This window comes from Oncorhynchus nerka, linkage group LG7 (assembly GCF_034236695.1).
Source record: "Oncorhynchus nerka isolate Pitt River linkage group LG7, Oner_Uvic_2.0, whole genome shotgun sequence".
In the NCBI taxonomy this organism is placed as follows: Eukaryota; Metazoa; Chordata; class Actinopteri; order Salmoniformes; family Salmonidae; genus Oncorhynchus; species Oncorhynchus nerka.
Window position 1 is genome coordinate 39,246,979 of NC_088402.1, and position 12,317 is coordinate 39,259,295.

The following is a 12,317-nucleotide window of genomic DNA, read 5'->3' on the forward strand; positions in this document are numbered from 1 at the left end:
CCAAACCCGTGAGCATCGGGGTAGGTGTGTATCTTTACCCTCCTTTTTCCAGCCATTCCAATCCTCTGTTTCTCTACGTCCTTCCCTCAGCCCACCCCATCCTTCAAACAGGGTTATATTCATTAGGCACTGAACATAAGAAACAGGGATGGGACTATCTGGACTTGAGCAATGACAACAGCTTGTTTTTTAGTTTTTCGTCAATGGTTTTAAGGCGTTCTACTGCTGTTTGCCCTAATGAATACAACCCAGTTAATTTCCTCCATGTTAGACTGCTTGTTTTTGATGCAGTAACTAACATGACTCATTATTTATTGAAAATACAGTTTATCAGTGGAGAACATCAATGGTAAACACTGCGAATGTAAACTTTGATATCCGGCACATCAGATAAACGGCTAGGATACCCACAGAGGGATGCCAATGGGGTGGGGTGGGGGGGCTTCTGTCTGTATAGATTTCTGTGTGTGTCCACGTATCCAGCTGTGAGAATGAGAGAGAACAATTTAGGACCGAGACAGCCCTGGCCACCACTCCATCTTTCTCTCTCTCTCTTCCTCCCTCCATTTAATGTTTTCGTGATAATGATTGGAGCTGGCCGGTCTCTTTTCAGTTGTGACTGGCGTTGTTTGTATGAGGGTGCATCTCTGGATGTGTCCCCGGTCGTAGATTCAGCAGACTCCTCTACACACACACACACACACACACACACAACAGATGCGTGGGACTGCACCACTCCCAGTGGAATCACCCATATTTGGAATCTTTGATATGGATGCAAGCCTAGCCGGAGGGAGAATCGACAAAGTAATGTATGTTCTCACTCACTATCAGCAGTGAGACTTTAGCTTGGCAACTGCACACCATGTGGCCGCAAAGAGAAAGTACACCATTATTATCCTCAATGGGATCTTGTCGCCCCCAGTGGCCATCTGTGGAAACTGCAAGCTGGTTAAAACCAACATAATGAGAGGCTTTTACATTCAATTTAGACGCCTCACTCAGCCTCGGTGCCCTCTGGAAATCACAAACACAGACATAATTGAGCAAGGAGGCGGAGGTCTACTTGGAACATCGGCGGATGATAAGATGTCTGGCAAGGATTAAATGCCTAACAGAGCTGATTTCCTGGGGTGTATTCAGTGATGAACGTTCTGGATGTTGCAGATAGAAATAGAATGACCAATCATATCTGTTCTCTGTGATACATATCTATCCGAATGTTCTAGAACATCCTCCTGAACAGGCCCCTGTTCTGCAGTTCAGCTGTTTTTATTTAGAACTTCTCATTTGGATTCTGATTCTAACACATTTTCCCAGCCCTTATCCCCAATTCAAATGACACGTTCATTTGAATTGGACTAAATCCTAAGTCCTCCGCGTCGTCTTCTCTTTCAGAGCAGCGTAAGATTACAGCAGGGCCGTCTACGGCTGGCATCATCGGAGGCATCATTGGTGTGGTCCTCTTCTTGCTGGCGATCGTCGGCGCTGTCATCATTCTGGTCCGTAAACGCAAGCAGAACGCCGTGAATGGGGAGTGAGTATTCCGCTCCCAGCAATTGTTTCTTTCAATATATGACTTAACAAATACCTATCTTTCCTCCCAATCAATTAAGTTTTATTCAGTCCAAAATGAATCTGTTAGGTATGGACAAAGTGAGTAGCACTAACCTCTTCTCCTGCCCTCTCTTCTCTCATCCAATCAGTGGTCCTCCCAAGCACAAGCCCCCTCCCCCTGTGAAGGCCGGCAGCTCCACTGAAATGGTGAGGGGTCTACGTCCCTGTCATTCAGGGCTCATTATTAGTGAAGGCCATAAACAAAGATTACGTATGTAACCACGGTTATGTGAGCTATTGGATCAGTCCAATATGGTATTCTTCTGCTATGCAGGATACATTCTGAGTAAGAATTTCAGATTAGTCCCGGATACCGAGTAGTGCTGCGGCCGACCCCCTTAAATAGCTGCTGCCACAGTACTCCCACCTCGTGTCCTCTTCAAAAGGCGCAGTATATCACCGAAAAGAGGATCGGAGTGATCCAATATAGTGCTACAGAACGAAGGTTATGTATGTAACCACGGTTATGTCAGCTATTGGATCACTCCAATATGGTATCATAATACCAGATTCATCTGTGAACTAGGCATGGCCAGACAAGAGTAAAATTGCATAGGACTGAAATCAGGGCAGTCATGGTTACTGTGTCCCTCCTTCCCCCTCCAGGGAAGTGGAGGCAACACACAACACGACCGTCCCGACCTGGTTGGTGGCAGCAACATTGACTCGATAGTATCTAACAAAAGTTCTAGATGACGCCCAACTGGCCGAGGCGCAAATGTCATCAAGGGGAAATCCTCAGAGCAAGGCCCACGATGTAGCTGCTACTCTAGTGGAATGCGCCACTACAGCAGATGGCAGAGGCCGTCCGACCTGTAGTAATAGTGTCCACATCCAAAGTGAGAGTCTCTGTATCGTTAGGCTCTTCCCCAGAACTCTGACCATAACACACGAACAGCTAATCCAACTGTTGTATTGTCTTAGTCCGTGTAATGTAAGTTTCCAGTGGCCTCACCGGGCACAACACACTTGGGGGAAATCTTAGCCCACCCGCAGCCGTCGGAGGTACGTATGTGGACAAATGTAAGGGCCGATTCACATGCCTGTCAGACTGGACCATCGGTAAGAAGGAGAGCTGGGCCGGATGGCAACACTCCCCTTGTCGGCACCCATTTGGAAACATTCAGCACTCACTAACCCTCTTAGTGGAGGTAATAGCCAACAGGAATGCCACCTTCATGGATGGGTGCTTCAAAGACGCTGACCTGGCGGCGCAAGTGCTGACACCACCCCATCAAGGTCTGTTTGGCACCGAACAGGCCTTCGCTGGACGCAGACGTCTAACTCCCTTCATAAACTTGGGGAGCAATGGGTGGCCATGGGTCCCTCCAGGCGGTCGTCATAACATGCCAAAATTGCGGCCAAATACACTCTCAAATTGGATGACTCTCGGCCTGCATCATGCAGTGATTGTAAAAAGAAAAAGTATAAAACCATTTGTATATCACACGACTCTGGGGCAACATTATGACCCCCACACCAGAATATGTCCCACCGCATTTGATATAATACGTTGGTCAAGGAAACCCTGGCGTTCTGCAACGTGTTCACCACATTGTCCTAAATGCCTAAACTTGCCCATTTACTTCTCTCGGGCCAAGCCCAAAGCTGGAGGCAGCGCGGATGCCACGGTATCCCCCAAGCCTGAGCGAGCAGGTCGGGTCTCAGTGGTAGTTGCCATGGGGTCCCAGAGAGGAGTGACAACAGGAGGCTGAACCATGGTCGTCTCAGCCAGGATCAGGAGCAGCCGGTGGCCCTTCAAGCTGACCCTGTCTAGCGTAGCTATGATTAGTGGAAATGGTGGGAACGCATAAAGTGTCGTTGCCAGGCAATCGTGAGCGAGGGCGTCTAAACCCAGAGGGCCTAGAGGGTCTGACATGGAGAACCAGCTGGGACAGTGAGTGTTCTTCTGAAATGCAAACAGGTCACCTGTGTTCTCCCGAACAGCTGTAGCACCACCTGAGCATTTAGACTCCACTCCCCTTCCGCTGGGCCATTTCTCGAAAGCATGTCCGCTGCCCGCAGTGACACTTAGCGGGTCGGAGCCCACAGTAAGAGCTCCAGAGCCATTTCGTGGAGGTGCCGTGATCTCAGTCCCCCCTGTTGATTGATATAAGCCACTACCGTGGTCTTGTCTGATCTGACCAGGGCATGCTTCCCCTCCATGCAGGGCAGGAACTGTTGGAGTGCCAGGCGAACTGCCCTGAGCTCCAGCACATTGATGTGCTCGCCACTCCACTGGGGGCTCCTGCGTCTGCTCGCTGCCATGCCTGTGAACACTGCCCCCCAACCCGCTAGCGAGGCATCGGTGCACACTAGCTCCCTGCGGTGGACTCTGTTCAGTGTCACACCCTCCAACAGAAAGAAGTGAGTACTATTTCAACAGAGTCCTCCCTTACACATCCATTCGTCACCGATGGCTGACAATGTCTGTGTTGTCTAGTGTAGATGGTTAGAGTTTAACCATCTCTGGAGTGGCCTGAGGTGAAGGCCCAGCGGAATCAACAGAGAAGCCGACATGAGTAGGCCGAGTAACTTCTGGCACTCTGATATGGACATGGCTTGTACAAACTGGAAACGGTCTAGGTAGGCATGCATCTTCCCCAATCTCACCCGAGGGAGACGTGCTCTCATAAGAGTTGAGTCGATCAACATCCCCAGGAAGATAATCATCTTTGAGGGTGTCATGTTTCTCTTTTCCCTTTTTATGGTGAAGCCCAGGTCTTGAATGTGCTTTAAGATTATCCTTGTCTGCTGTGGCACGCTCCAGCCAGTCGTCCAGGTAGTTCAGCACTAGAATTCCCTGGGACATGATAGGTGCTACGATTGCATCCATGTACTTTGTGAATGTACGAGGCGCCAGTGATAGGCCTAACGGGAGGATTTTGAATTCGTAAGCCAATCCTTTAAAAGCAAACCGGATTTACTTCCAGTGATATCGATGAACAGGAACATGGAAGTACGCATCCTTCAGATTGAGTGTGGTGAACCATTAGCCACACAAGATTGCCTGCAATGCCCGTGCTGGCGTGAGCATTTTGAACTTGAGCTCCTTTAAACATTTGTTGAGGCCGCTTAGGTCCAGGATCGGCCGAAAACTGCCGTCCTTTTTCGGAACTGAAAGATGTGGAGTAAAACCCACTTAGCCTCGATCATGAGCAAGGACGCAAAACAGGAAGGTAGAGCCGCTAGGATGGCGATCTCCAGCCGGAGTGCCTCCTTCCTCACCCCATCTGCCGTAAAATGCCAGTTCCCATTTTCCTGCCCCTGTAGTCTCGGCTTTGGGAGGAGGAGAACCAAGACGTTGCTGGAGCATCCTCGAGACATCCTGCCCTGCCTTCCAGCTCCTCCAAGTGGCGGCAGTAGGGCACACAGTTGCCAAGAACTCCTGCAAAGTCTCTGTCTTTGAGCAGTTTTGTAGTCTGCTGTATGATGTTGCCAATCCTTGGCCCAAAGGTGGAACCTGGCATGAAGGGGAACTCCAATAATGTTTTTTGAACTGGCAGTGGCTGTTTAGACTGTGCCAGCCAAAGATGGTGGCGTGAAGTCACCACTGAAGCCAAATTCTTGCCGTTGGCATGTGTCAAGTCTGTCTGGAGCATAATGAGTAGCCTTGACACCTCTGTGGCCTCCTTAACCTGTTGCGATGAGCCATCCCGGATCCGGGATCATGAATACAGCCTCTAGCTCATTACCATAACGCAACGTTAACTATTCATGAAAATCGCAAATTAAATGAAATTAATCTATTTGCTCTCAAGCTTAGCCTTTTGTTAACAACACTGTCATCTCAGATTTTCAAAATATGCTTCTCAACCATTGCAAAACAAGCATTTGTGTAACAGTATTGATGGCTAACGTAGCATTTAGCGTAGCATTTAGCGTTAGCATTCAGCATGCAACATTTTCCACCAAAACCATAAAAGCATTCAAATAAAATCATTTACCTTTGAAAAACTTCAGATGTTTTCAATGAGGAGACTCTGTTAGATAGCAAATGTTCCGTTTTTACAAAAAATATTATTTGTCGACTAATCGCTCCGTTTTGTTCATCGCGTTTTGGTAAGGAAAAAAAAAAAATAAGTCATTAAAACGCAAACTTTTTTCCAAATTAACTCCATAATATCGACAGAAACATGGCAAACAATGTTTAGAATCAATCCTCAAGGTGTTTTTCACATATCTATCGACGATAAAATCCATCGTGGCAGTTTACTTTCTCTTCTGAAGAAATGGAACACGCATGGACTTACTGATTACGCACACAGGACACCGGGCGGGACACCAGGTAAATGTAGTCTCTTATGGTCAATCTTCCAATGATATGCCTACAAACACATCACAATGCTGCAGACACCTCGGGGAATATACAGAAAGCACAGGCTCATTCCTGGCGCATTCACAGCCATATAAGGAGACATTGGAACACAGCGCCTTCAGAATCCGGGGCATTTCCTGTATGAAACATCATCTTGGTTTCGCCTGTTGCATTAGTTCTGGGGCACGCACAGATAATATCTTTGCAGTTTTGGAGACGTCAGAGTTGTGTCTTTCCAAGGCTGTCAATTCCATGCATAGTCGAGCATCTTTTCGTGACAAAATATTGCGCTTAAAACGGGCACGTCTTTTTATCCAATAATGACACAGCGCCCCTATAGGTTCAAGAGGTTAAGAAGCTTGTGACCACCCCCTGGGAGGCATAACATAATGAAGAGGGTGCCGAAAATGTATTGCAGCCATTCATTGCTTACTCTTTCAGGTCCTGGTTTGAGGCGATGCACCTTGCCAATGATCTCCTTGTCAGGGAAGATCATGGCAGCTACTATGTCATCCATCACAGGATAGTGTTCTAACCCCAAGGAATCTGCATTCCTTAGGTTAGTCCACGGCCTGGTCTGGTTGTCGAAACAGAAGCGCCCTCCAATCTTTTTCCTGTATTCGCGGATAGCAAAAGCGAACTTGGGGCAGATGGGGATAAGGAGCTGCTCAGATGGTGCTTCTTCCAGCTTGATATCAAGGGTGTTAGCCACTCTACCTAAAAGCTCCCATGTTTCTTCCTTCACCACCGGAGGTGCCTCCGTAACAGCGCTCCCAGCTACAGATGGCGCTGTGAACTGGGTCGATCCCTGATCTGCTTGGAACACTGAAGCACCGTCACCCAACTCGTCTCCAGGGTGGAGAGGTTTGTCGCCATCATCCCATCGTAAAGCGTCCACTTCCTCCCGCAGACTTTGCACCTTACGTTCAAGGCAGATCAACTCCTCAGCCGTACTGAGTTTGGTGGTGGTGGGGGGGCGGCCAATAGGGTGCTTCTGCAACTAAGCATTACCCCAGAAGGGAGGAATATGGTCATCAGATGGGGAGGACTGTACTGTGGCCTTCATCCCCTCCAGGCGCGCTAAGCGCATGCGTTCTCCAAAGGCGGCGCAGACCAGTCTACTACTGGGTTCACCATCTGCTCTCTGTGGGTGTTCGAGCTAGCTGCTCCAAACTATTGAATAGCTGTGGGTATACTTCTGCGCTTATACACTCTAACATAGAGTTCCTACCAAGCAAATCCTCCCTGGAATGAGCCGCAAAAAGGAAGAGGTGGGAGTAGTGTGGCTGCAGTTATTTAACCTCACTAGGGTACGTGGGACGCTTTACGCTCCCATTTACTCAATAAATGTTTGTTTTGTTCGATGAAGTCCCTGTTTATATCCCAAAACCTCTGTTTTGTTTGCCCGTTTTGTTCAGTAATCCACAGGCTCAAACGCAGTCACAACAGGCAGACGAAAAATCCAAATAGTACCCGTAAAGTTCATAGAAACATTTCAAACTATGTTTATAATCAATCCTCAGGTTGTTTTTAGCCTAAATAAACGTTATATAAAATATTTCAATATTTCAAATAAAATATTTCAACCGGACAATAATCGTCGTCAATATAAAAGGTATACAAGAAAGGTCGCGCGCATGAAAAATCTCTGGGACACTGTAGGGTCCACTAATTCAGAGTGGTCTTACTCTCTCATTTTTCAGAATACAAGCCTGAAACAATTTCTAAAGACTGTTGACATCTAGTGGAAGCCATAGGGAGTGCAATTTAAGTCCTGGATACTGTATTTTGAGTCCTGTCAATGGATACTGTAATGGCATTCAATAGAAAACTACAAACATTAAAAAAATCACACTTCCTGGATGGATTTTTCTCAGGTTTTCGCCTGCCAAATCTGTTCTGTTATACTCAGACATTATTTTAACAGTTCTGGAAACTTTTTAGTGTTTTCTATCCAAATCTACCAATTATATGCATATCCTAGCTTCTGGGCCTGAGTACTAGGCAGTTTACTTTGGGCAAGCTTTTCATCCGGAAGTGAAAATAGTGCCCCCTAGCCTAGTGAAGTTAAGGGAGTCCGTCACAGCACTACCCGGTACATGGGACTAATCTGAAATTCTTACTCGTAATGTATCCTGCCGAGCAGAAGGATACTTTATTGGAGTGATCCAATATAGTGCTTCATAACCACATGCGGTAGTGCAGTTCTTAATTGGGATAATTTTTACATTTACATTTAAGTCATTTAGCAGACGGAGATGAGTGGCCCAGTTAACCCGACTTTTACCTCTCCACTACCCCACAGCTGAACAAGCCTGTCACTGACTCAGTGCTGACGGAGTTGACGGAGACCCAGCCTTTCAGTAACGTCTACTACGAGACCAGCGGAGAGCCTGTCACGGTAAGGGGACATCCCCCAAACTCTAGGTCGTGATCATTAGGTCACACCAGAAAACAAAAATGAATGTTTCTTGTTGTATTTAAGTCCAGGTAGTTACTCCATGTTTTAGTCTGTTGTCTGCCATTGGGTGCCTAAAGAACACAACCCTGGACTCTCTCCTTTTTCACATAGTGCTGCTTAAAGTCATTGATTTACTACCTGTAGGCTACTGTAAATTGAAATGTCCTTTACACCTGGCTGCTTTCTAGACTCAATCAGTCTCAATCTACTTTATCGTCAGATCACTCACCCTTTTTAACTATATTATAACATTCTCTCTCCACGGTACCTCAATAGCTTGACTATTTAGAAAAAATTGAACCTATTGTGAAACTATTGAGCAATGCATGGTCCAGGAGTGGATTTTTCCTACCATATCACATCTTGAGAGTTGTTGTTGCCGGTTCAACCGAGGATCTGTTGATGTTACAGGATCTGGATGCGTGCGACGATGACGATGATAACACCGTTGGCGGTGGGGCTGCTAATGGCGACGGCCCTGCTGTCCTGGAGGACTCGATACAGTATGCCGATGTCGACGACACGCTAAATGACGAAGCCCTGCCGCCGTACTCTGACGCGGACAATCACCATGTCGACGAGCCGCCGTCGGCCACTGTGGCCCGCGGAGAAAGCTTTGTGTCGGCAGCCATGTATGTTTAGCAGGTGACGTTTAGGTCTCCATAATGACACAACAACAACAACACCGTGCCTCTACTCGGTTACATTGAACAGCACAGAGTCCGAGCAAGGTTCTGGAAAGATCGGCACAACTCCAGCCTCCCGATGTGGTCAAATCCTAAATGCAGTGTTTCCTACTGTTGTGATTCGGGCAAGGTAATATCACTGGAAACATCATTCAAAAATATCACCCACCCGAAACTGGTTGTATGAAAGTTGCAATGTTACACCGTCCAGTAAGCATCCTCAGACCAAAATGCCATTTTATGGCAGTATGAACAAAATGAGGTTGTCACTGTTTTATAACATTGCAACATGACTCACGTTTTGGGTTCAGTCTAAATTGCAAGAGCTGGTAATACTGCATTATTAGGGTAACGAAATGTGACATCTTGGTTTACAGCAAAGCACACAATGCCCACACAATTATCAATGTGCTTGTAATTCCCCCCCACAGGAAAGATTACTGCTTACATTTAAGTCAAATTAAGTTCAAATTATAACGATTGTATTTTCAGAGTGTCAAAATACACGACCTGTATTGGAGAATACTGCCATTAGCACCATTTTACGTAGATGAAGTGGTTAATATGCTCTCTAATATATGCTGTATATTTTACACATGGCAAAATATGTATTTTAATATTTTATATTTTAGTCTTATTCTAAAGCCTTTTATGTACTGAAACACAAATGTGCAAAACATCATTGATGAACAATTATGTGAGACCGTGTCATGTTGGTCAACGATGTCAAGGTGAACCAAATGATCAATGAACACTGTAAATAATATTATATTGATGCTTAATATATTGCCGGTTAAATGTGTGCACATCAAAAATAACTAGTGTAGGTGGTTCCAGAGCCTCTATGTATAGGGGTGTCAGTTTCTGTGTGAAATTGAAAGAAAAAAAACCTGTACATTTTACTTTAACAGGTATTGAAGTTGTCAGTCAATGAATATAAAAACGGTTTTGTGGATTTTAGTCCTTATAACTCTGCATGGCATGATCGTGGCTCGTTTCAAAACAGTTGGCTCACTTTTCCCAAGGCTACTTGCAGACACCAGGCTTTATACTTTTTCAATGTTGTCGATGTCGTTGCAGTCCTCCATTGTATCGTCTACTTCAAGCACAACACATCGATGTAGAGCAGCGGGGTGGTTTAGGCCGTACAGAAGGCGCGCACAGCACGACTTGAGATATCTTTTGGCTGATACATAAGTCAGTCAGCATACGACTACGTTCTTTCCACAGAGTGCTTACTGCAGGGTGCGATAAACAGAAAGTTGAGTCGAACTCTTGCTGAGTAATGGGAACAAATCATTGGTTCTGCGTGTTCCAAAGAGCTTGAGTCGCAAAATTCCACGAAGGCGTTGATCTGTCAGTGTCACCTCGACAGACACCGAGAGAAGCAAAGCCTGTACTAAGTACATTAACTTGTTAAATAAAAAGACACAAAGAAAAAGACAGAAACATGAACAAAAAGCACATGTACTAATGTAGATATGTATGTAAATAAATAGATGCTATAGACACTAATGATTGATAGACAGATATAGACAAATAGATGGTTAAACGTAGACGGACGGGGTAGACAGACAGGTAGACAGATATACGGACACATGGAGAAATGGATCACAGTAACTGCCTACCCCCCTGTTCTATACTCCATCACAGTCAGTGCATTACTTAAATATTATAGTTTTTTGATGTGACAATCACTTTGAAAGCAACTGTCATTGGCTTTTGGTGGTGATTTGGTCTCTATGGTTTCTTTTGAAGGGAATGTCTGCATGCTGCATGGAACTATGGGTAGCTCAACTTCTCTGTGCAAAAAGGGTCACGCTGCCATTTTGAAAACATATGGCTGTGGGCGGCGGGCTCGCATAAAGTGCTGCAGTATCAGACAATCACATCTGTATTTTATAGCCCTTACACAGGTCAGAGTTCAAAGGGAAATTAATTGTTCATTGTTTGGTTTTATAAACTGTGATACCATTTATTTCATTTTTTTGTGTATTTTATGTATTTCATATTGTCATCAAATATATTATACTGTTTTGTGTATTGCCTATAAAGAAAAAGACTCAAAATTGAAGATGTGTTGATATATTGAGCTTAAAAAAGACAATCATTGGGGCCCCTGGGTTTGTTATTATCAAAGACCAATGAGTCAGCAGTCTGTTTAGTTTAGTTCTGTTGTTTTATGCTCAAGGCATCTGCTAACTACTTCTCGCTGCAGCAGGAGATGCTGTGTTTGTTCGCCAATAAATTAGCCGCCTCCCCAATAGGTTTGATGCCAAAAATACAAACCGTGAATGTTAGCGATAACACTCATCTGAATCCGGTCTTTTTCCTTCCCTGCTTGTTTGGGTATCTCACATTCGTTGTTGCTTTTTTTTCATCACCAAGCCAGACGTGCCTTCGTTACTTTATTTTTAGCTTGTTCATTTACACATTTGTTTCTCTTAGAAAATAAAGACGAGATTAAAAAGAAACATGGGGTAACCTCTGATTGTGGAAAGCCAAACACTTGATATTGTGATTTATTTATTTTTCTTTCTTTCCCTTTAACCACATTTTTTTTTCTGATGCTTTTTGGGAAACGTGTTATATGTTTTACGGATCATTGTCTTGTTCAATAAAATGTAAACTAAAGGCCCTGAACTTCTCGCCGTATTCTCTTCAACTTATGAGTCACAATGACCTCCAGGCTTGAGCCCTTTAAGGCTCCTAAATGACCAACCAACATCCAATCAATCAATCAAATGTATTTATAAAGCCCTTCTTACATCAGCTGATGTCACAAAGTGCTGTAATTAAACCCAGCCTAAACCCCCAAACAGCAAGCAATGCAGGTGTAGAAGCACGGTGCCTAGGAAAAACTCCCTAGAAAAGCCAAAACCTAGGAAGAAACCTAGAGAGGAACCAGGCTATGAGGGGTGGCCAGTCCTCTTCTGGCTGTGCCAGGTGGAGATTATAATGGAACATGGCCAAGATGTTCAAATGTTCATAAATGACCAGCAGGGTCAAATAATAATAACCACAGTGGTTGTCGAGGGTGCAACAGGTCAGCACCTCAGGAGTGAATGTCAGTTGGCTTTTCATAGTCGATCATTCGGAGTATCTCTACCGCTCCTGCTGTCACTAGAGAGTTGAAAACAGCACGTCCGGTGAATAGGTCAGGGTTCCATAGCCGCAGGCAGAACAGCTGAAACAGGAGCAGCAGCACAGCCAGGTGGACTGGGGACAGCAAGGA

The 12,317-nt window shown here is 45.3% G+C and overlaps 1 protein-coding gene across 1 annotated transcript in view; it reads left to right on the forward strand.

Annotated features, from left to right (window-relative positions):
• LOC115131626 (poliovirus receptor-like) overlaps positions 1-11,716 on the forward strand; it is an 80,193-nt gene extending 68,477 nt beyond the window's left edge. The window contains exons 7-10 of the mRNA XM_029663475.2: positions 1,399-1,537; positions 1,707-1,764; positions 8,241-8,336; positions 8,808-11,716. Of these exons, the coding sequence (XP_029519335.1) occupies positions 1,399-1,537; positions 1,707-1,764; positions 8,241-8,336; positions 8,808-9,038 (524 nt within the window). The 3' untranslated portion in view covers positions 9,039-11,716. The remainder of the gene's footprint in view (positions 1-1,398; positions 1,538-1,706; positions 1,765-8,240; positions 8,337-8,807) is intronic.
• Positions 11,717-12,317: the final 601 nt, after the last annotated feature.